Genomic DNA, 24,967 nt, shown 5'->3' with positions numbered 1-24,967 from the left:
TCTAATAGCCCTATAAAAATAAAACATCCCCCCAAAATAATGACACCCCCTAGCCTACAATAAACTACCAATCAGTTCTTTTACCTGTAAAAAAATACAAAGTCCCCCCAACAGTAAAACCCATCACCCAACCAATCCCCCAAAATAAAAAACCTAACTCTAAAAAAAAACTAAGCTACCCATTACCCCTAAAGGGGCATTTGTATGAGCATTGCCCTTAAAAGTGCATTTAGCACTTGATATGATATTTTAATTGGTAGTATTTTTTTATTTTATTAGATTAGTTATGTTAGGATAATTTATAGTTTAATGTTAGGTTTATATTTATTTCACAGGTAAGTTTTTATTTAATTAAATAGAGTTATATTGTAATTTCAATTTAAAGTTTGGGGGTGTTAGGTTTAGGGGTTAATAGTTTAATTAAGTGTTTTGCGATGTGGGGGGCGGCAGTTTAGGGGTTAATAGGTTTCATTAGTGGTGGAGTTGTGGATGGCCGGAGGTTTAGGGGTTAATAACTTTATTTAGTGGCAGCGATGTCGGGGGAGCAGCAGAATAGGGGTTAATAACTTTATTGTAGTGGTGGTGGTGTCGGGGTGTGGGGGAATATGGGTTAATATATTTAAATAGTGTTGACAATGTGGGTGGGTGGCAGATTAGGGGTTAATAACTTTATTGAATAGTCGCGATGGGGGTGGGTGGCAGATTAGGGATTAATAGGTTTAATATAGTGTTTGCGATGCGGGAGGGTGGCGGTTTAGAGGTTAATAGGTAGTTTATGGTTGTTAGTGTACTTTGTAACACTTTAGTTATGAGTTTTGTGAAACATTTTTGTTACACAAAATCCATAACTACTGCTCTCAGATGGCGGTATGGATAGTGCTGGTATAGGCTGTAACGTAAGCATTTTAGCCTCACCGCACAACCTGTAATACCGGCGCTATGGAAATCCCACGCAAAAACTTAATTTTTTGAGTGCGGGATTGACGTTGCTTGCAGTATAGCTATACCGACACAACTCGTAATATGCGGTCCTGGCCATTACGCTGGAATTGCCATTTTTTTCAGCGTTAAAAGCCGCAAAGGAAAACTTGTAATCTAGGTGAATGTTTGCGTGTAAAATTCAATCAGGATTTTATTATAGCTTACTATGTCAATGTCCTGTCGTTATTTGAAGGAAAAATAGCTGAGAAAATATAATTATAGAGAAAATATCTTGTCTATCTGCTGGTGTGCATGGCTCTATGGTCACTCAGTAATACTGCCTATCTGCTGGTGTGCATGGCTCTATGGTCACTCAGTAATGCTGCCTATCTGCTGATGTGCATGGCTCTATGATCACTCAGTAATACTGCCTATCTGCTGGTGTGCATGGCTCTATGATCACTCAGTAATACTGCCTATCTGCTGGTGTGTATGGCTCTATGGACACTCAGTAATATTGTCTATCTGCTGGTTTGTATGGCTCTCTGTACACTCAGTAACACTGTATATCTGCTGGTGTGAATGGCTCTCTGGACACTCAGTAATATTGTATATCTGCTGGTGTCTGTGTATGGCTCTCTGTACCCTCAGTATTTTTGTCTATCTGCTGGTGTGAATGGCTCTCTGTACACTCAGTATTATTGTCTATCTGCTGGTGTGAATGGCTCTCTTGACACTCAGTAACACTGTCGTGTCTATCTGCTGGTGTGCATGGCTATATGATCACTCAGTAATATTGTCTATCTGCTGGTGTGAATGGCTCTCTTGACACTCAGTTATATTTTATATCTGCTGGTGTGTATGGCTCTCTGTACACTCAGTAACACTGTCTATCTGCTGGTGTAACTGGCTCACTGTACACTCAGTATTATTGTCTATCTGCTGGTGTGTATGACTCTGTACACTCAGTATTATTGTCTATCTGCTGGTGTGAATGGCTCTCTGGACATTCAGTAACACTGTCTATCTGCTGGTGTGTATGGCGCTATGATCACTCAATCACAAAATATAAATGTTAGGTTTCACTTTAACCATTTTTTCCATATTGTAATATTTTATATTCCATGTTCTCATTAGACAGAAATGGACAGAGTTTTCCAGATGCAGAAAATATATCCCTAATTAAGATTGTTTCTTCTTGGAGAGATCAGTCTGTACAGGTAACTATTCAATATTTATGCATTTTATCCAGTAGCGAGATTTGAAATTTTAGCAACATGTTCTCTAACTTCTTTATAATACAAAACCTTTACAATTCCTAAATTTTAGGAACAAATTCTTAAGAACTTGTGAGAACAGGCTGAATCCCACCACTGATTTATCCCAATGACTACTCTGTCTATATATATATATATACCTTTGCAATCTTTATGCAAATATCAGCAATACCAACATATTTTTTTTTGGAGAAGTAAAACACATTTGTTACTCCCTTAATGACAACAATGCTCCCTTTACGTTGCGTGTCCTAAGGGGTTTAAAGCCCACTTATAATATGAGTCATGCCGGCAACTGCGAGATCATCCTATTTCTGTATACCTCCCTCACCTTAATGCAGAAATGACAACTGACATGTCATTAAGGGGTTAAATTGCAATGTATTTCTTCATCCCTCCAAACCCATTCCTATTCCTTTCTGTAGTGTAATAATGTATAGAGCGGCCCCACCCTCTCTAGATGTGTCATCAAATGTGCGCACCCAGGAATATTAATTGCGCCTGCACAGTTCATCTACACTGTTACATAATGCAAAGTAGTCCTTTTTCTTTGATGAGAATCTTGAGCACGCGTCCATTAATTTGTATTAGCAACCACCGACAAGGATCCTAAAAAACAAGCGGCTAGATTACGAGTTTTGCGTTATGGTGAAAAAGCAGCGTTATAAGGTTATAACGCTGCTTTTTCACTACCGCTGCTATTACGAGTCTTGCAGGTTTAGGGGCACTGCACACTTTTTTGGCCATAACGCAAATCAACTTACGCAAATTGCAGAAAGTCTTTTTTCAATGGGATTTTCATAGCACCGATATTACAAGCTTTTCCTGGGAGACCAAAGAGTGAGCGGTAAACCCTATACCTCCAAGATCCGTAACGCATTCTAAAGTCAGTAGTTATGAGTTTTACGCTACAAATATGTAACATAAAACTCATAACTAAAGTGCTAAAAAGTACACTAACACCCTTAAACTGCCTATTAACCCCTAAACCGAGGCCCTCCTGCATCGCAAACACTAAAATAAATGAATTACCCCTTATCTGCCACTCCACTATAATAAACATATTAACCCCTAAACCGCCATACTCACACATCGCAAACATTAGTTAAATATTATTAACCCCTAATCTGCCATCCCTAACATCGCCGCCACCTACCTACAATTATTAACCCCTAATCTGCCGTCCCTAATGATCCCCGCTACCTACCTACACTTATTAACCCCTAATCTGCGTCGCCGCCACTATACTCAATTTATTAACCCCTAAACCTAAGTCTAACCCTAACCCTAACACCCACTAACTTAAATATAAGTAAAATAAATCTAAAGAAAACCTACTATCATTACCTAAATAATTCCTATTTAAAACTAAATAGTTACCTATAAAATAAACCCTAAGCTAGCTACAATATAACTAATAGTTACATTGTATCTATCTTAGGGTTTATTTTTATTTTACAGGCAAGTACCAATCAGCCAATAGAATGTGAGCTCAATAAATTTAGTATAGTTGCGGCGACGTTGAGGGCGGCAGATTAGGGGTTAATAAATATAGGTAGGTGGCGGCGATGTTAGGGGCGTCAAATTAGGGGTTAATAATTGTAGGTAGGTGGCAATAATGTTAGGGGCAGCAGATTAGGAGTTAATAATTGTAGGTAGGGGGCGGCGATGTTAGGGGCGGCAGATTAGGGGTTAATAATTGTAGGTAGGGGGCGGAGATGTTAGGGGCAAATAATATTTAACTAATGTTTGCGATGCAGGAGTGCGGCGGTTTAGGGGTTAATATGTTTATTATAGTGGCAGCAATGTCCAGAGCGGCAGTTTAGGGGTTAATACATCTAGTATAGTGGTGGCGACGTTGGGGGTGGCAGATTAGGGGTTAATAAATGTAGGTAGGTGGCGGCGATGTTAGGGGTGGCAGATTAGGGGTTAATAATTGTAGGTAGGTGACAGTGATGTTAGGGGTGGCAGATTAGGGGTTGATAATTGTAGGTAGGTGGCGGCAATGTTAGGGGTGGCAGATTAGGGGTTAATAATATTTAACTAATGTTTGCGATGCAGGAGTGCGGCGGTTTAGGGGTTAATATGTTTATTATAGTGGTGGCGATGTCCGGAGTGGCAGATTAGAGGTTAATAAATATAATGTAGGTGTCGGCGATGTCGGGAGCGGCAGATTAGGGGTTAATAAGTATAATGTAGGTGTCGGCGATGTTGGGGCGGCAGATTAGGGGTTAATAAGTGTAAGAATAGGAGGTGTTTAGACTCAGGGTTCATGTTAGGTTGTTAGGTGTAAACATAAATTTTGTTTATTCAGCCGGCTCTCTCCATTGATGCCTATTTGGAAATCGTGCATGAGCACGTACAACCAGCTAACCGCTGACTTAAGCAGCGCTGGTATTGGAGTGTGGTATGGAGCACAAGTTTGCTCTACGCTCACTTCTTGTCTTTTAATGGCGGGTTTATAAAAAGCTGTAATACCAGCGCTGTAGGTAAGTGAGCGGTGACAATAACGTGCAAGTTAGCACCGCAACCCTCAGAACGCAAAACTCGTAATCTAGCCAAAGGTTTGTAGGGGACAGGCAGCAGAACAGTAACCGGGTAACATTATTTCATATTTATAAAATGTTTGTGCTGTGTATTTAATCAAAATACATCATTAATATCTGCTGTGTATATTAAAGCACTATAATTTGCCTGGCAACATCGTGACATTAACCATCACATTAAGTGTTTCTTTCTACTTATTCTATTAAAAAAACTTATATTCAGTAATAGGTCTAGTTTTAATCTTTTTTTTTACCACAAATGAATATTCTGGGTTTTTTTTAATATTACCATACTTTCCTTTAATATAGACTGTCACTAAACTCTCTTGTCTTTTTCTAAGGTTACAGAGGCAATGCAAGCAGTTTTATTAGCCGAAGTTAAGAAACAAATGCAGTCTTTGCAAGAAACACTCATTTTCATGCAGTCACCTGCCACAATGGAGGTTGAAAAGACTACCATACTTTCTAAAATGGATCTCTCAGATGTTATAGAATTGCAGCCTATTAAATCTAATCCTCTACAAAGTAAGTTCTCATTTTTGATGATAACTTTTTTTCTTCTCTCTTTAACTTTTTTGTGACATTTGATTTTTTTAGGATTTTTTTTGGTTTTACCTTTTTCAAACTGTTGGGGATCTATTTAACAAGGGCCGAATGGCCCCTGTTCCCCTTGTTTCCGTGTGAGCCTTCAGGCTCGCCGGAAACAGGAGTTAAGAAGCAGCGGTCTTCTTATAGCCCGATCATGTACGATCGGCCTGATTGACACCCCCTGCTAGCGGGTAATGCACCAGCAGTTCCCAAGAACTGCTGGTGCAATGATAAATGCCGACAGCATATGCTGTCAGCATTTATCGGTGTGCGGCGGATATGGTTTGCTATAGCGGATCATGTCTGTCCGCACATATATAAATCGACGCCTAGATCTTTATTTCAAGTTTAAAATATAATTATAAAGATAATATAATATTTAAACAACAGTCATGAACTGTTGTTTAAACTGAAAAAGATCTCTTAATTAAACCTCCAGTGCAGCATAGGATGCTGAAATTTAAGATTGCACGAGCAAATGCTTGTGCAGTCCCACTTTGTGCTCTCATACAACCTTTTGCATGAGAGCAGGGCTTGTCAGTCATCCTGAATGAGCCCGGTTTGTTGGAGATGCGCAACCTCTGTTAAGAAGGAGCGGTCAGTCATAAGACAGGTGTATTTTTAACTTTTAGTTGCAGGTTTGAGGGTGCCTTGTAAGGCCCCAAAGCTGCTCACGCAGCCTCATAAACGTGGGCCATTATATTAACAGTGCATCAGATTATTTTTTTATGCAATAATTATCTCCTTACTATAATTGTGTGAGTGTGAATATATATATATAATAAAATAGATAAATATCTGAAGTTGATAGAAACACTATTTCTGGAAGTTGTCTGCATTCTCCAAAATAAGGGGCAAATATATTTTTATGAAGAAAACTTATAGACAAGTTTCATATAATTGATCTAATTTTTGGTATAATTTGCAACATTTCTGCAATACATCTATATATTACATTTCTTTTAGTCAGCAATGACAAATCCGGCTTCTTCCAATCATGGCGTGCACCCCAGAGCAAACATTTCCTGAGGACACGCCATGATTGGAGGAAGCTAGTTTTGTCATTGGCGTGCTAAGTACAGCATGAGAAGCGGGGATCGCTGGTCCGGCTTAGCTGCAGAAAAAGGTATTTTTTTTTTTTTTTTAATGCTGCAATCTAAATTTTCATGAATGAAAGTGCCCCTGCTTTAGTATTTTTAAAAAACGGGCACTGATTCATGAAAGTTTACATTCACTTTAAGACTAATACTTGTGAAGGTTTAATTATAAAAATACAGCATTACTAGTTAGTGTTTAATAAGACTCACCAAGAATTGTTTCCTAAATAATTTCAACACATTTCAGTTTGTTTCTCGGCCATTGACTCTTTAACGGATCTGACATGGCCTCCGGTTAGCACTTAACTGATTGAGCAAACTGATTTAAAACAAGGCTTATAGTAATTACTTATCTTTAGAAGTGGATTTACTGGGTCCCTGGGCAGTGTTTACAGCTTTAAACTTACATTCTCATGTGATGCACAAATATTTGCTTGGAAATAAATAGGCCTGAGCATATTCTTAGCACTCGGGCCTATACCCTTCCCTTGCTGCTCCAAATAAATTATGAAGCTGTTCATAATTCTCAGCAATCGAAACAAATAAAATTGATATAAAATAAATTAAAGTCAATTATAATACAAATATAATTAAGTCTGTAAGTATATGGTGCCATCATTTTTTATCATATATTTTCTGCTCTTTTTTTTTTTTGCTTTCCAAAGATATTTTGTACCTATTTACTCATGGCTGTGTAGGTGCAGGTCTTGTTTTTCTGTAACAGCAATACTATTTGATATTAACAGATTCATTCCTTCTTAAAATCTGTTGCATAGAACTAGTACAGCTAATAATATATTATGTGGCAAAAAAATGTCAATGTTTATGTTCTCATGTATAAAACCAAGAATTTACTGAAAGCATACTTAGGTAGACTGTGAGAGTGCATGTGTCCTAAGGCTTTGTTTTACAGCAGTGAAACAATATATGTAACAAGGTTATACCAGTGCTCAAAACACATGCACACTCCTGAACCTACCTCAGCATGCTCTTATTAGACTTGTGCACGGCCGAAAAATTTGTTTTGTTTCGGTTCGGATCGATTTGGATGTTTTCAAATTTCAGTTCGGATCGATTCAAATTCGGAAAAATTTGAATTAATTTGTTTAATTCGGATTCATTTCGGATTCATTCGGATTCAAGTAAATTCGGCTGGTTTTGGTTCGGTTCGATTCGGAAATTCGGAATTTCGGTATGTGTTAGGTGGGATGTGCTGTGTATTAGACTAGTATTATGTACTGTATATTAGGTATAACCCATAGCAGAGTGATAGAACCTAATATACTGTACAATACTAGTGTAATCCATGGTCATCCAAATGTTATGAATAAATCCGAACTAATTCGGATTTATTCAGTAGATTCGGTCCTACCGTAATTCGGAAATTCAAATCGATCCGAATCTCCGAATTTAACAAATTTGTCCGAATTTCGATTCGGAACGAATCGAAACGCACATGTCTAGCTCTTAGAAAAAAGAGTTTTAACAAAGGATAGCAAGAAAAAGAGGTATTGCCCCCAGTAACCTTCTGAAAGAAAACATTGGATTATTTTTCTTAACCCCTAAAATACTGTGAAGTACCATGTACGTCGCCAGTCATTAAGGGTTTTCTTTTTTTATAATAGTGCACTATTATACCCTCCCTCCTCCCTTCTTTTCACCATAAATAGCGCAGTCTTGCAGCTGGCGGCGAGTCTGCGCTATTAATAGTACCATCCCCATAGAAATCCTTGATGAGGAGATGTACTCCATGCAGTGCTGGAAGGTGCATAGCCTCAAATTCAAAACAAAACTTCAACCCAAACATTTTCTTGCTTTTATGTATTTGCTTGAGAACTTAAAAACTATAGACACAGGAAAAAAACTAATAACCTGCTTAAAGGAACGGTAAGCCCTTTAAGATGTTTGTTTAAAATGTTTAGTTATGTGTAGTGATACAACTTTGCACTATATTTTGATTTTTATTTTGTGCCTTTTTTATGTAATTTAGCTCAGAACTTCAAATGCACCCTGCTGACATATCAATGCTAACTCTGCAACATATTTTTCTTTAAAGGGACACCCAAGTCAAAATTAAACTTTCATTATTCAGATAGAGCATTCAATTTTAAACAACTTTCCAATTTATTTCCATTAACAAAATATGCACAGTCTTTTTATATTTAAATGTTTTGAGTCACCAGCTCCTACTGAGCATGTGCAAGAATTCACAGAATAAACGTGTATGCATTTGTGATTGGCTGATGGCTGTCACATGGTATGTGTAAGCATTTGTGATTGGCTGATGGCTGTCACATGGTACAGGGGGAGTGGAAATAGACATAACTTTTAAAATTGTCAGAAAAAAAAATCTACTACTAATTTGAAGTTCAGATTAAGTGCTATTGCATTGTCTTGTTATGTTGCATTCGTTGCGCTCATAGAGGCCGATTTATCAAGGCGTCAATCTCAACGCATTCGCGATGGGCTATACGCTCGCCATACATCGATGGTGGGAATCTACATTCGACGGCCTTATTTATCAAAAACACGCGCGTCTAGTCTGACGCGAATAGCATCGGACAGTTGATAAATCTGAACCATCGATGTTGCGGAGATGTTTTTAAAATATCTCTATTTATACCTGAACAATTAATAAATCTCATGGAAATATACCTGTGTATATATATATTTTTTGCAAAAAGCTTCTATCTTACTTTGCAATTTTTGTACTACACCTGTGTATTATTTACTAATTAGAGTCTCTATTTCAAGACCAATACTACACAGGTGTTAAAATTATGGGCTGGCCATCTAGATTAAACTTTAACATTCTAAAACAGTTCAAGAGATGGAATCAAACAATGATAATAGGAAAACATTATAGAGGTGATTATAATTGCTGCTTTATCTGAATCATGACAGTTTAATTTTATGTAGACTATCCCTTACTGCTTAAGATTATATTGAATCAAACATCATTTCCAGATTTTATTTGATTATAATATTCTTACAAATGTTAATTATGTATTTTCTGAATATTAAATTGTCTGATCTTTTTTGGTTATGTTCATGTGGCAACCAATTGTTCATGTAGTGAATGTGACAGCTATTGTATGTCTTAGCAATTGTAATACACAATCTAAAAAATTTCACTTACAATTTTTGACAATTGATTTGATATCCTTATAACACTGTTTTTTTGCATCATCCAAAGTCACTATATCGCCTTATAAATATTCCCCCTGTCATATTTATCCCAGATATGTGGTACATGTGTCCCATCATATCATGAATGTTATAATAACTTTTTCGATCTCTCTAACACTAACTACTACTGTGACATCAGTTGCACAAGTATTGACCAATTTGATTCATTATTGAAAGTAGAAAACTTATGTTAATCACATGATTATGCATTTCCCAATAAAACATGGTTGATAATTGACTTATTTGGTGGTTATTAGAAGTTGGAGTATTGCGTGGGAGAAGGAGCAGAAATGTTGTGTATATTGTATTTTCTTTTCAACTATGATCATCATCTCCTGGAGTAGGTGTTCCATGCGCTAAACTTGATGCAAAAAAATGTATTAACAAATGAAGTTATACTCTTTGGTAATCAAAATATATTATGTAATATCTCTTTTGTTCTCTTTTATCACTATATGTTTGACAGCATCTACTAGTGAAAGGAGTTCATCCCTTTCACTCAAAGGATGTAGACCAATTCTTGGGAGAAAACCTCTTGGTACTCTTATGCGTCTTTGTTGACGCACATCTACTTGTGCAGCCTGTTGCTGGTTTATTAATCTCCTCCTTCTGCATTGAAAAAGTCAGGGACTGTGTTCCTTTCTTTCATTCCTGTATAAATAATAACTTGTCCCCTTGCTTTGTAATGAACTCTACGACAGAGAGACAAAGATGAAACATAACCCATAAGTAGGGTAACATCTCCCTACTTGATTTTATTTAGTAATAAGGGCAGATCTTAATATATTTTTTAATCACAAAGGGTTAAAGGGACATGAAACATTTTTATTAGACTTCATGATTCAGATGGTTCATTAATATCCTCCTTCCGCGTCATAAAAGTATTGCAAATTTAAACATATTCTGCATGATCATTGTTTACTGTCTGCAATGACAGACAGCATAGAACAAACCCTTTTTAGACTCCCATTGATTTCTATGGTATTCGCAGCCTCAGAGGTGGCGGTGTGAATAATATGTATACTGCGTTTGAATAGACGCGAATGTACCTGTTGATTGTTTGATAAATTAGTAAGAGGGTCAAATAGAGTCGAATGTGAAAGCGGATCATCAGTATTACGATCAAATAGAGTTGAATATGAAGGCAGATGATCAGTATTACGCTCGAATAATGCAAGCATAGATTTGAATCGGATTGATCTTGCGGGAGCGTATATTATGTTGAATATTTCAACATTGGAGCTGTGTTAACTACGGCCATCTAATTTGATGTGGAATTCCAGCGCATTCACAGTTAAAGCTTTGATAAATCAGCCCCATATTATGAGTTGAAAGTAAACTGTTTTCGCTTGTGCTCTAGCATGACCAGTGCAAAAAGCCGAACTTAGAATATCGCGCGCACGATAACCTATTCCCGATAGCTATTAATGGAGCAAAAAAAGTGGATAAAAAAAAACTAACAGCCTACTCTTTGGCAAACCCGATCCCATATTCTCATGTGCACTAACATGACATGAAAATATGAATATTTCTTATTTCAAAGATTTTTATTGAGCATCACAAAAAGATATTCACAACACGCCTCAATGATAAGACATGAATAACAGATGGTTACATATTTTCAATAAAAACTATTTTAACATGGGCTAAATCTCGCATGATAAGATATGCAGATATGTAGCTCCCTGGATGAGAGTGGTAGAAAGTACATACAGTAGTCCCATGAATATAAGATAGTGCCCAGTTTTATTTATTTTCTTGTCATAAGGAGAAGGCTGTAATACCAAATATCACAACGGAAGACCCAACAGGAGACTTTAAACAACAATAAAGTTTCATCAACAAATATCAATAGTTGTGTGTAAGTATATGTTGTGGTAAGTCTGAGTAAAAGACGAACAGGTAGGGGGAGAGAAAGAAGAAGGGGAGAAGGAATGGGAAAAAGGGGGTAAAATACACGTCGCGAAGAAGGAAAGGTGAGGGAGGGGGAAGCAAGGGTCAAAGGCGAGCTCAGTAACCATAGCTGGCAGATTTTAAGAGTTTGTAGGGGGTTCCATAGCTCTAGCATTGTGTCATGTATATCTAATTTCATGTTTTTCATGTATTGATATCTTTCAATCTGTAATAATGAGGAAACCTGACTCCTCCATTCCACCAATGTGGGGACAGCCCTGGATTTCCATCTCCATGGAATAAGAGTTTTAGCGCTATTTAGCATAAGGTATAGTAGAGACCTTTTGGGCTTACTCTGTACCCTGGGCAGGCCTAGAAAAACAAGGATGCAGAGATTATGTTGAATTTGTATCTTAAGTTTTTCATTTATTTCAGAGATCACATTAGACCACAGAGAGCCCAAGTTCTCGCATGACCACCAAATATGTTTTAGATCAGCCTCCTCTCCGCATCCCCGCCAACACCCCCCCTCCCATAAATGCGGCATATTCTAGCAGGGGTTAAGTATCACCTAGCCATTAATTTGTAGTTCATCTCCACAACGCTAGAGGAGACAGTAGCCTCCCTCATTCGCTTGAAGACCCTGTCCCACTCTTGGGGGTCAATTTGTCTGCAGAGGTCTGCAGCCCAACTATGTGTAAATGACGGGTAGGTTGTACCGCCATTGGTTAAAAGAATAGTATACATTTTTGAGATAACATGACTGGGTTGTGCGCACAAGTTTTCGAATGCCGTGAGAGGACGGGAAAGATAATTTCTATGTTTGTGCGTTTGTATATAGTAAGCCAGGCGTGTGTAGTCAAGCCAGGAGGAGAGGGGTACCCCATCCATCTCTGCAAGATCTTCCCTTGGTAGGAGTTTGTTCCCTTTTAGGATGCTTTTCATGATGTGTCCTAATGTGTGGTGAGGAATTTTGTAGCTGGGGAAAAGCATGAGGGAATATATCTAAATTGGGTCTATAAGGGGTCATGGGGGCATGTGAGGTGTACACGTGGGTGGATGTTTTTAGGATCTTAACCCAAACTGCAAAGAATTCGGACCAGAGGGAATAATGGGTGATATTCATAGGTCTCGCCCTAAGAGAGGTCCACGCCAAAGTGCCCATATTGTCTGAAAATATGAATATTTCACATTTTAATGTTCTTCACATAGAAGAATATGTTCTATTTATTCATAAAAACATATTTCTATACTGTATATATCTGATGTTTTTTAAGTGCAATATATATCTAAACCTATAAATACATGATTATATAGGTATAGATATATACAGATATATATTATTTAGGAATATTTATTTAGAAATACTTAGACCATATTCTGCTATGTGTAGAGCATTGTAATGTGAAATATTTACAGTTAATATATAGGGGTAGATTTATTAAGCAGCGGATGCTGCTTTCTACACCCCTTTTTTCAGGCTCGCCAGAAACGGAAGTTAAGCAGCGGTCATAAGGCCGCTGCTCCTTAACTTCTACGCCACCTTTTAGGCCGCAAGTGTTCAGGGGGCGGCATTGCACAAGCATTTCACAAGGAATGCTTGTGCAATGTTAAATGCCAACAGCGTCTAGCGGACATGAGGTCGAGCGGACATGATTTGCTACAGCGATCTCTATGTTAAATCCGTTTGCCTGCCTTTTTTTTCTAACACCTGTGACCTCATATCTTTGAGCCCTTATAACATTTTTGTGCAACATTTTTTTTAAATTGTTTTTATTAGATGGTGTTTCAGGAAACAGTGAAACAGAGCTCTGAAGACGCAGTAATCATTTGAGCGTAACTCGTGATTGCACTCAAGAGATCACTTTTACTTTCAACTTGAAATACAAGCAAAATACCAGACATGAGCACACCCTAGATATACCCCTTATTGCTTGTGCATACCTGTTAACATTCCACTGCTAATCTGGATCAATATTTGCAAAACAATGCATTTTATACTAACATTATTATTTATGACTAGTTGTCTGCAGACTCAAGCCCAAATTGGCTTCTCCAAATAAGGCAAATGGTGCGTGGAGTTTGACTATTAAAAATCTATTTTAAAAGGATGTCATTTTTTTTAAATAAATGCTTGCTATAGCAATGCACCAGAAAAGTCTTGTAATTATAAGGTGTTTATTGTCCCTTTAAGCCTGCTGCTGCAATTCATTAGTGCGCAATAATATAAGGGCTCGATTTATCAAAGCCCTATGGCTGCAAGTTCTCACAAGAACCTGCTCGCCGTATTTAACAAGCAGCAGTCACCAGAACGCTGCTTCCCTAACCTATTCGAGGAGATTGACAGCTCCTGTCCGCACGTGATTGGCTGTGTGCGGGCAGGGGGCGGAATTGCAATAATAATTTTCTGCAGGAAAATTTGCCCCGCCACAGGTGAGCTGAGGCGTACAGGGGCGCGTATATGCACCCCTGTCCGACTCAGCTTTAATAAATCGTGCCCTTTAAAACTACATCCATAGTTTTAAGTGGATATGAACCATTTAAGTATAAACCCTGGTAAGTGCTTTTAACTGCAATCAAACTCACAAAATTATCAACAAGGAGTCAAGGAGACAGTACCAAAGCTTCGAAGCAGGCAAAGATTGGAATAGGCACTTTCCCAAAGTGCCACAAAAATATGAAAAATAAATCCATCGACTATATTAAAACTAGATTTTTATTCATTTCATATTGTGTCTAAACAAAGTAACAAACATATACAAATAAGCAAACCTCCATCATTTAAAAAAATGTACCCCTCATAAAATAGAAACTTGTTCTAAATATTTTTTTAAATAGATTTCAGATAGATGTAGTTGGTTTTGTCCCTTAGTATATTTTGTTAGGTATAGTTTGGGTAAAATAGAGTTCTTATTTATTGAATTTGTTTCAAGATTCAAGCTTTTATAATATTTCTGTTCATGCTTTTCGTCGTTTTGGTACTTAAGCTGCCTGGCGAGACTCTCCCCAGATGCTGACGCATTCTGCAATTGGTCAGGAAATTGAAGCAATGTTGCCACATCAGCAGCTAGTAGACTCAAACAATGTTTCACTTTTTTGAGCCCCAAAGATTACTTAACTGTTTAGCAATAGTACCCTGTATATGTCTTAGGGTCTGTGACGTAACAGAGCTTTAGTTACTTTTTCCTTACAAATAGGAGTTCAAGGGCTTTACAATGAAATAGCATTTTTTTCTGTAAATTTATATTTTTTTACGCATATCTAATAAAATACAATGTGTGTGTTTGTGCACAAAAATCCACTCAACCATTCGCTTATAATATGAAATATAGCAATACAACCTGCGAGATGCTGTGCAGAAACTAACACACTATGGCATCTATTTATCAAGGTCTGTCAGACCTGTTCCGTCAGTGCGGATCAGGTCCAACAAACCTCGCTGAATACGGCGAGCAATACGCTCGCTGTATTCAGCATTGCACCAGCAGCTAACAAGAGCTGCTGGTGCAACGCCGCCCCCTGCAGACTCGCGGCCAATAGGCCGCCAGCAGGGGGGTGTCAATCAACCCGATCGTACTCGATCAGGTTGTTTTCTGGCGATGTCTGTCTGCCTGCTCAGAGCAGGCAGACAGGTTATGGAGCAGCGGTCTTTGTGAACGCTGCTTCATAACTGCTAGCAGCCGATTGGCCACAAATTTGCAGGGGGCAGTATTGCACAAGCAGTTCACTAGAACTGCTTGTGCAATGCTGAATATGGACAGCGTATGCTGTCCGCATTCAGCGGTGTCTGGTGGACATGATACGCTGTAGACTTTAATAAATTGACCCCTTAAAGTCAATCACATTGTTCATGTCTTAAAACAAAAATAATGCAACATAGGCCTCTAGTTTTCAATACTGTATTGATGATTTTGTGCATTAGAGAGTGAGATTATCATCAAATAAAATTATATGTAAGTATTACCCACATAGCATTATCTGTGTAAAATATGGATATTCAATTACGTAGTATTTGCTACAAACTCATATGATCTATTGTTAAATCAATTGTCATGGTGTTTCCTGATTTTTTCATTCCCTAGACCATTCTTAACATTTTTAATTCTATTGTTGCTTATAAAGTTACTTAAAATATTTTGAGTTTCACATTACAATTATTTCTCGTAAGAGAATGCAACTCCATTTATATATAACTAGTTTCTTACACTCAATATTAAATCATCGTTCATCTGCTCAATTGAAATTGTTTTTCATGGTATATCCTTTAATGTTCCCTGTCAAATGTAATGGGAAACAAGCTTGCTGAGTCCTACTAAAACGTCAGCTTCTTCCTTTCTCTGTACATTTTACTCAAGAACTCCTTAATGTTGCAGAAATCAGATTTGGTGTGCAGTTTTACACAAAATCAAATTGTACAGGCGCCATCTCAGCCTTCTTCCAACATTAGGAGGGATACAATTCCAGCAATACCTACCACAAGGAAAGGCCTTACTGTAAGACAGTATTTACCACTTAGAAATCACGCTAGCAAAATGATGTGCATAGTATAAAAGATGTGCATTACAACATCAAAAGTCCTTACATTTTATGTAGAATATTTTTGGGTGATGTGGAGTAAATTATATATAAATATCATAGACTACAACAAGTATGTTCAACAAAGTCAGTCTTTAAATCTAATGCATATTCAAGAAATTGTATTACGCATTAATTATCCACTACAATAATATCTTATTGTAATTCATTAAACTAATGAGGATATCCTCCATAAAATGTTTAATAAAGATACAAGCGTGTGTTCTCCAGCTGTATTGTCTTCATTAAAAGGACAGTAAAGTCATAAAGGGGATCACATTTTATACAACAATGTTCCTTTAAAAAAGCTTTAAATAAAGTAGATCTTGTAATCAAATGAAAATGCAATAGCTCTTAAAAGCTCTGTATTTTACAAGAGTTGTAGATTTTTTTTGGGACAAATTTCAAAATGTATTTCAATTTGACGGCCCCCTGAAACATGTGACTGCTGTCAGTCAGTCACAGTCTTATTTACGTATACACTGTTAACTATTGCAGTAGAAGCTGGTTCCTCAAAAATTGTGCAGATAAAAAGACTGTGCACCATTTGAAAATGGAAGTAAATTGGGAAGTCTCGTAAAGTTGAATGCTCTGTCAGAATCATGAAAGTTTAATTTTGACATTAGTGTCCTTTTAATGGAGCCAATACAGCTTCTCTTGGGGAACACAATTTTGAACCTTTATTAAACATTTTATGGAGGATATCCTCTTTCGTTTAATGAGTTACAATAAAATTATGTTGTAGTGGAGAATGAATGCATAATAATACATTTCATCTATATATATATATATATACATATATATATATATATATATATATATATATATATTGGAATATCAATTTAAAAATACATTGAACCTTTTCTCCTAAGAACCCCTAAGAACCATTGAATTTAAAATATTTACAATACATACACAGTAAAACACATTACTAAAATTGAATAAAAATGTTTTTTCTTGTTTTCAGGTATTTGAGTGGAAAGGGCTCCAACGTATGTATGTGTGTATATGTGTGTATATGTATGCATATACATGTATAAATACATAAACATGCATATTAGATAGTGTATATATAAGTGTAGCACTTTATTGTAATGTATTCACGTTGTGTTTGGTGTAACTTTTAATTTAGTCCTAACCCTTTACGCAAGGACTTTAGTTGTGCTACCCCTATGAACGCAAATTTAGTTTGCACTCGCACGGTTGCATTTACTTTCAATTTGTAAAAGAGCACAAGTTAGCGTTGCTGCAATATTTCAATATTGTGTGCTAAGGTTAGCCCATGATATTAACAATTGAACATAGATAAGAAGATAACTAAGGACAGAAGGTTTACAGCTTTGTACAAAACTTTAGGGACAGCTAACAGCTGATTTTATTGTGGCACCAACTGGCACTGGTGTTATAATCATGGATTTAGCACTAACCACAAATAGTTTCCAGTTCATTTATTTTTGGACAAGGTCACTGTAAAAAAAAACATAAAAAAACCCTTGCAATTACACACGCAGAGTCCAACAGCACAATACCAAATGGCACAATTAAAACGTAACAATTTTTTTTAAATTATTTTAATAATTAACCCCCACCCCAAAAAAAATAGTGTATATATTTTAACAAAGTTCTAATATATATGTGTTTGAGCTAACAAGGCCATCATATAAAGGCAGTGGGTCCTGATAATATTCATCCAAGGGTTTTAAAAGAACTTCGATCAGTGCTAACTGTCCCATTAACTGATCTGTTTAATCAGTCACTATTAACAGGAGCTGTCCCAGATGATTGGAGAATAGGATATGTAATACCTCTTCATAAAAAGGGCAGTAGAGAAGAATCTGGCAACTACAGGCCAGTTAGTTTAACTTCAGTAGTAGGGAAATTAATGGAAAGCCTCTTAAAAGAAAGAATTATGACTTACATAAAGACAAACAATTTAGAGGACCAAAATCAGCATGGTTTTACTTCAGGGAGATCATGTCAGACTAATCTAATTGACTTCTTTGATTATGTAACAAAATTATTAGACAAGGGTGGAGCAGTTGATGTAGCATATCTAGATTTCAGCAAAGAATTTGACACCGTCCCACACAATAAACTTATTCACAAACTATATCTCCTTGGTCTAGATTCAAAAAATTGTTAACTGGGTGGAATGCTGGCTTAAGGACAGAAAACAAAGTGTCTTAGTAAATGGAGTTCATTCAGCAGAGGGGGCTGTTACTAGTGGTGTTCCTCAGGGGTCAGTTCTGGGGCCTGTTTTGTTTAACATATTTATCTGCGATATCAGCAAAGGGCTACAGGGGAAAGTATGTCTCTTTGCAGATGATACAAAAATTTGCAACAGAGTGGATGTTCCAGGGGGGGTAGACAAAATGAGAAGTGATTTGCAACAATTGGAGGATTGGACAAACGACTGGGATCTAAAGTTTAACACAGCAAAGTGTAAAATAATGCATTTAGGGAAGAAAAATCCAAATGTTAATTACAGACTCAATGACACTTTACTGACTGTTACAGATGAGGAACAGGACTTGGGAATTATTATTTCAGATGATGTAAAACTTAGTAAACAATGTAGTAATGCAGCGAGTAAGGCTAGCAGTATGCTTGGATGTATTGGTAGAGGTATTTGCAGCAGAAATAGTAAGGTTCTTATGCCACTTTATAGATCATTAGTTAGGCCTCATATTGAGTATTGTGTGCAGTTCTGGAGGCCATATCTTCAGAAGGATATTAACAAACTTGAATCTGTGCAAAGGAGGGCTACCAAAATGGTACATGGCCTAAAAAATAAAACTTACCAGGATAGGCTCAATGACCTAAATATGGATAGCTTAGAGGAGAGAAGGGAAAGAGGTGATATGATAGCAACTTTCAAGTACATTAAAGGGTTTAGTAAAACTGAGGCTGTGGGTATTTTACATAAAATGGAAAATTCAAGAACAAGGGGTCATGAGCTCAAGCTAAAGGGTAGTAGATTCAGGAGTAATTTGAGTAAGCACTTCTTTACAGAAAGAGTGATTGATTTATGGAATAAACTTCCTCAAGAGGTAGTAGCAACAAACAATGTGGGGGACTTTAAAAATGTATGGGACAAGCATAAGGCTATCCTACGAACTAGATAAGTTTATACTGTTAGGTAAGGTCGGGCAGACTTGCTGGGCCTATGGCTCTTATCTGCCGTCAATATCTATGTTTCTATGTTTTTATATCACTGAAGATGATTTTCCTAAGGCTCCACAAAGTTTAACAATTTTGCATTTTGCTCAGTTATGAGAGAAAACTGCAAACACACCTCAAAGTATGTCTTGTTCAAGCTAATTGCCTTCAGTGCCTCACCTATGTTATACAGTATCCTAATGCACAGAAGTCTGTAAAAATCATTAAATCAAAGCAAACAACACAAAATAGGAAGTATAAAAAAATGCATTTCATTGTTTACTAAAGGGCTGGCCATCATGACCCACATGTGACTATCTGCACTAGACTAGTTTTTTGCCCCCCCCCCCCCCCCAAAGAAGAAGTAGAACAAGAATGTGCACCATAGTTTTTGTAGCACCCCAGAAAAATGCATACTTTGGGGACTTATGGTGGATGGGCAACAAGATGGAAGAAGATTAGATAGAGGGTTCCCTTGTAATTTTACATAAATCTGGCATTGTGCCACTGGAATTTTTTAGGAAATATATTATTATTTGGGTGTTTAATGCGCATAAGCTTCTAAAATATTGGTCTGTGGCCCCCCAATGTATGAGGAAGATAGCCACCAATGGTTTACATTATTGTATTACAAAAGTCTCTCATTCTTTGGCCTATATTTATCAAGCTCCGTACGGAGCTTGAAGGGCCGTGTTTCTTCATGAAGTATCTTATACTTCATGAATGAAAGTCCCCTTTATTTGTTTCAATAGTCAATCCTAGCGTTGACTTTCACTTTAATTTAAAAAAAAAAAAAAAAGTATATGAAATAATTAATTACGCACCTATCTAAAATTAATGATGGTTAGATACATTCAAAAATATTACACAGTCATATAAAATATTGAATTAATTAGGTGTCATTGTTTTTTTTGTTTTTTTTTACTTTTCCTTTGCCATTTTAACAACATTTGGAAGTGACCTCTGCATTGAACAACACAGATACATTAGGAACATTGTAAACCCTTAGCGATATGTGCATAATCATTTGTCTTGGTTTTGTCACTGTTCTATTCCTCTTGCATGGGGCTTGTTTGTTAGCTGGAAATATTTATGTCACATCACACTTCAAAGGAAGCACAAAGGTTATATATCCTGTTTATAAGTAAGGTAACTACTCCTGTTATCTTGGCTCGATCACAAGTCATACGGCTAGATTACGAGTTGTGCGTTAGGGTAAATAAGCAGCGTTAAGAGGTCTTAACGCTGCTTTTTTACGCTCGCTGGTATTACGAGTCTTGAAGGTTTAGGGTCACCGTACACTTCTTTTGCCTTACCGCTAAATGACATACATAAACTTCGTAAAGTCTTTTTTCTATGGGACTTCCATAGCGCCGGTATTACGAGTCTCTCCTGGGAGCCTAAAAAGTGAGCGGTACACCCTCTAATTCCAAGATGCCTAACGCATTTAAAAGTCAGTAGTTATGAGTTTTACACTACAACGCTGTAACATAAAACTCATAACTAAAGTGCTAAAAAGTACACTAACACCCATAAACGACGTATTAACCCCTAAACTGAGGCCCTCCCACATCGCAAACACTATAATAAAAATGTTAACCCCTAATCTGCTGCTCCGGACACCGCCGCCAACTACATTATATGTATTAACCCCTAATCTGCTGCCCCCAACATCGCCAACATCTACATACTATTTATTAACCCCTAATCTGCTGCCCCCAATGTTGCCGCAACCTACCTACATTTATTAAAAGACTTCTGCCCATCTGGAGGACCACTTTGTCCGGCTTGGATGAAGACTTCTCCTGGCTTCGTTGAGGACATCTGCCCGGTTGGATGAAGACGTCTCCCGGTAAGTCGATCTTCAGGGGGTTAGTGTTAGTTTTTTTTAAGGGTGTATTGGGTGGGTTTTATTTTTAGGTTAGGGACTTTGGGCTGCCATTTTAAGGGCAATGCCCATCCAAATGCCCTTTTCAGGGCAATGGGGAGCTTAGGTTTTTTTAGATACTATTTTATTTAGGGGGTTGGTTGTGTGGGTGTTGGGTTTTACTGTGTGGGGGGTTGTTTGTATTTTTTTTTACAGGTTAAAGAGCTGATTACTTTGGGGCAATGCCCCGCAAAAGGTCCTTTTAAGGGCTATTGATAGTTTAGTTTAGGCTAGGGTTTTTTTAATTTTGGGTGGGCTTTTTTATTTTGATAGGGCTATTAGATTAGGTGTAATTAGTTCAAATATCTTGTAATTTGTTTATTCTTTTCTGTAATTTAGTGGGGTTTTTTTTGTACTTTAGCTAATTTAATTTATTTAATTGTTGTTAATTTAGTTCATTTATTTAATTATAGTGTAGTGTTAGGTGTTATTGTAACTTAGCTTAGGTTTTATTTTACAGGTACTTTTGTATTTATTTTAACTAGGTAGTTATTTAATAGTTAATAACTATTTGATAACTATTCTACCTAGTTAAAATAAATACAAACTTGCCTGTAAAATAAATATAAACCCTAAGCTAGCTACAATGTAACAGTTATATTGTAGCTCTCTTAGGGTTTATTTTATAGGTAAGTATTTAGTTTTAAATAGGAATAATTTAGTTAATTATAGTAATTTTCTTTAGATTTATTTTAATTATACTTAAGTTAGGGGGTGTTAGGGTTAGGGTCAGACTTAGGTTTAGGGAAAATAACTTTAATATAGTGGCGGCGGCGCTGGGGACGGCATATTAGGGTTTAATAAATGTAGGTAGGTTGCGGTGACATTGAGGCGGCAGATTAGGGGTTAATAAATAGTATGTAGGTGTTGGCGATGTTGGGGGCAGCAGATTAGGGGTTAATACATATAATGTAGGTGGCGGCGGTGTCCGGAGCGGCAGTTTAGGGGTTAATAATTATAATGCAGGTGTCGGCGGTGTCGGGGGTGGCAGATTAGGGGTTAATAAGTGTAAGATTAGGGGTGTTTAGACTCAGGGTTCATGTTAGGGTGTTAGGTGTAGACATAACTTTTATTTCCCCATAGGAATTAATGGGGCTGCGTTACTGAGTTTTACGCTGCTTTTTTGCAGGTGTTAGACTTTTTCTCAGCCGGCTCTCCCCGTTGATTCCTATGGGGAAATCGTGCATGAGCACGTACAACCAAAATTTTGCTCAACGCTCACTTCTTGTCTTTTAACGATGGGTTTCTGAAAACTCGTAATACCAGCACTGCATGTAAGTGAGCGGTGAGGTAAAACTGCTCGTTAGCACCGCATAGCCTCTAACGCAAAACTCGTTATCTGGGCCATAGTCTTGGTAAGTCAGTGAGCTCAAATCATTTAGTTTAAAAGGAACTCTGGCCATTTGGTTAAATAAAGTGACAAATTGCAGCTTTAGATTCCCCCTCTTTGATCACATTGAAAGGAACATTATACATATTGGAGGAATGTCAATGAATCTATATACATCTATCTATCTATATACTGTGTGTATATATATATATATATATATATATATATATATATATATATATATATACTGTATATGAGTGTATGGGTGTGTGTGGATGGGTGTGTATTTTTTTCATAAATCTGCTGGCTTAAAGGGACAAAAATGGCACAAACTTATTCATTAGAGTATGTAATGTTTAAATTACTGAAGCAAGGTAACTGAGGGCCCTGTTATTTAAAATATAATGGGTGGGATGGGAAAAATCTTCCCACCAATCACTAGGGATGCTCTGAGGGAGTTCTCATAAAAATGTCTATCCTCGCGAGTTGCAAGATGACTCCCATATTAAAGGGACATGAAACCCAATATTTTTTCTCTCGTGATTTAGATAGAGCATGTGATTTAAACCACATTCCAATATACTGCTATTATCTAATTTAGAAGTTTAGAAGTAAATCCGGCTTGGCACCATGGGAGCTGGATTTACCGCATGGCTATTGGCTAAGAGGTGAAAACGTCACCTCTTAGCAAAATAATTTTTAGCCGTGGGCTGCTGTAGCAGCTAAGAATGGCGATCGGTTGAAACAAATATAGGAGCTTTCTACATGAAGTATCTTATACATCATAGATGAAAATCCCCTTTATTTGTTCCAATAGTCAATCCTAGCGTTTGTACAACGCTAGGATTGACTTTCACTTTAATTACAAAAAAAGTATATGAAATAATTAATTACGCACATACCTAAAATTTAATGATGGTTAGATGCATTCAAAAATATTCTACAGTCATATAACATATTGAATAAATTAGGTGTCATTGATTTTTGTTTTGTTTTTTTACTTTTCCTTTGTCATTTTAACAACATTTGGAAGTGACCTCTGCATTAAACAACACAGATACATTAGGAACATTGCCCCAAGGCAGAACATAAAGTGATCTGAGATGTCATCACAGAAAATGCAGCATGTCTGCAGAAAGAGCAGGAACTGTTACTGCTTTAACCTTGCAATGCTGCTCCACATCAGGCTGTTCTCTTCAAAAAGGGCTATGCTCTGGCAGCACTGTGTAAGTTTTCCTTAACACAGCGCATCCACAGCAAAGCGTTGTTTGAAGTGAAAAGTCAAATATGCAGTATTGGCTGGTTCTCAGCCCCTTAACTTTTCCCAGTCTGCAAAGGTGTGTTTTCTGAGTGAGATTCTTATGAACAATGCACCTTTTTATTACTACATTTCTGTTAGATCAAGAGAAAAGGAAACAAATTTATTCAAGATACATTTTACAATTACATTTTTTTTGTCTGCAGCTAACTTGCAATCCAATATTCAACTGTTGCAATATATTATAAAACTTTAACAATTGCTTTATTCTTCAGTTAATCAGCACATTACAACTGAACTGGTGCTTTAGTGTTACTGCCTAATTTAAAATTGAATTTTATTTTAAAATAACCTGCAGAAAAAATTTCCATAAAAAAAATCTCATCGCAGAAAGTGAATAAAAGTTCTGCCTCTGGGGAACATTGTAAACCCTTAGCCATATGTGCATAATCATTTGTCTTGGTTTTGTCACTGTTCTATTCCTCTTGCATGGGGCTTGTTTGTAAGCTGGAAATATTTATGCCACATCACACTTCAAATGAAGCACAAAGGTTATATATCCTGTTTATAAGTAAGGTAACTACTCCTGTCATCTCAGCTTGATCACAAATCATAGTCTTGGTAAGGCAGTGAGCTCAAATCATTTAGTTGAAAAGGAGCTCTGGCCACATTTGGTTCCAAAAAAGTGACAAATTGCAGCTTTAGATTCCCCCTCTTTAATCATCACATTGAAAGGAACATTATACATATGGGAGGAATGTTAATAAATCTATATCTATCTATCCTGTGTGTATATATATATATATATATATATATATATATATATATATATATATATATATATATATATATATATATATATACATATATATATATATATATATATATATATATATACTGTATATGAGTGCATGGGTGTGTGTGTGTGTGTGTGTGTATTTTGTCATAAATCTGCTGGCTTAAAGGGACAAAAATGGTACAAACTTATTCATTAGAGTATGTAATGTTTAAATTACTGAAGGTAACCGAGGGCCCTGTTATTTAAAACGTTATGGGTGGGATTGGAAAAATCTTCCCAACAATCGCTAGGGATACTCTGAGGGAATGCTCATAAAAATGTCTGTCCTCGCGAGTTGCAAGATGACTCCCATATTAAAGGGACATGAAATCCAATGTTTTTATTTTGTGATTCAGATAGAGCATGTGA

General features: G+C 36.8%; 1 protein-coding gene across 1 annotated transcript in view; it reads left to right on the top strand.

The window, feature by feature from the left end:
* Nucleotides 1-24,967, top strand: part of WDR72 (WD repeat domain 72) — a 430,783-nt gene that overhangs the window by 320,594 nt on the left and 85,222 nt on the right. The window contains exons 17-18 of the mRNA XM_053717490.1: nucleotides 2,059-2,141; nucleotides 5,086-5,269. Coding sequence (XP_053573465.1) covers nucleotides 2,059-2,141; nucleotides 5,086-5,269 — 267 coding nt within the window. The remainder of the gene's footprint in view (nucleotides 1-2,058; nucleotides 2,142-5,085; nucleotides 5,270-24,967) is intronic.

Source organism: Bombina bombina, chromosome 6 (assembly GCF_027579735.1).
Source record: "Bombina bombina isolate aBomBom1 chromosome 6, aBomBom1.pri, whole genome shotgun sequence".
Classification (NCBI taxonomy): Eukaryota; Metazoa; Chordata; class Amphibia; order Anura; family Bombinatoridae; genus Bombina; species Bombina bombina.
The sequence above is the reverse complement of the archived record's forward strand: the minus strand, read 5'-3'. Positions and strand labels throughout refer to the sequence as shown.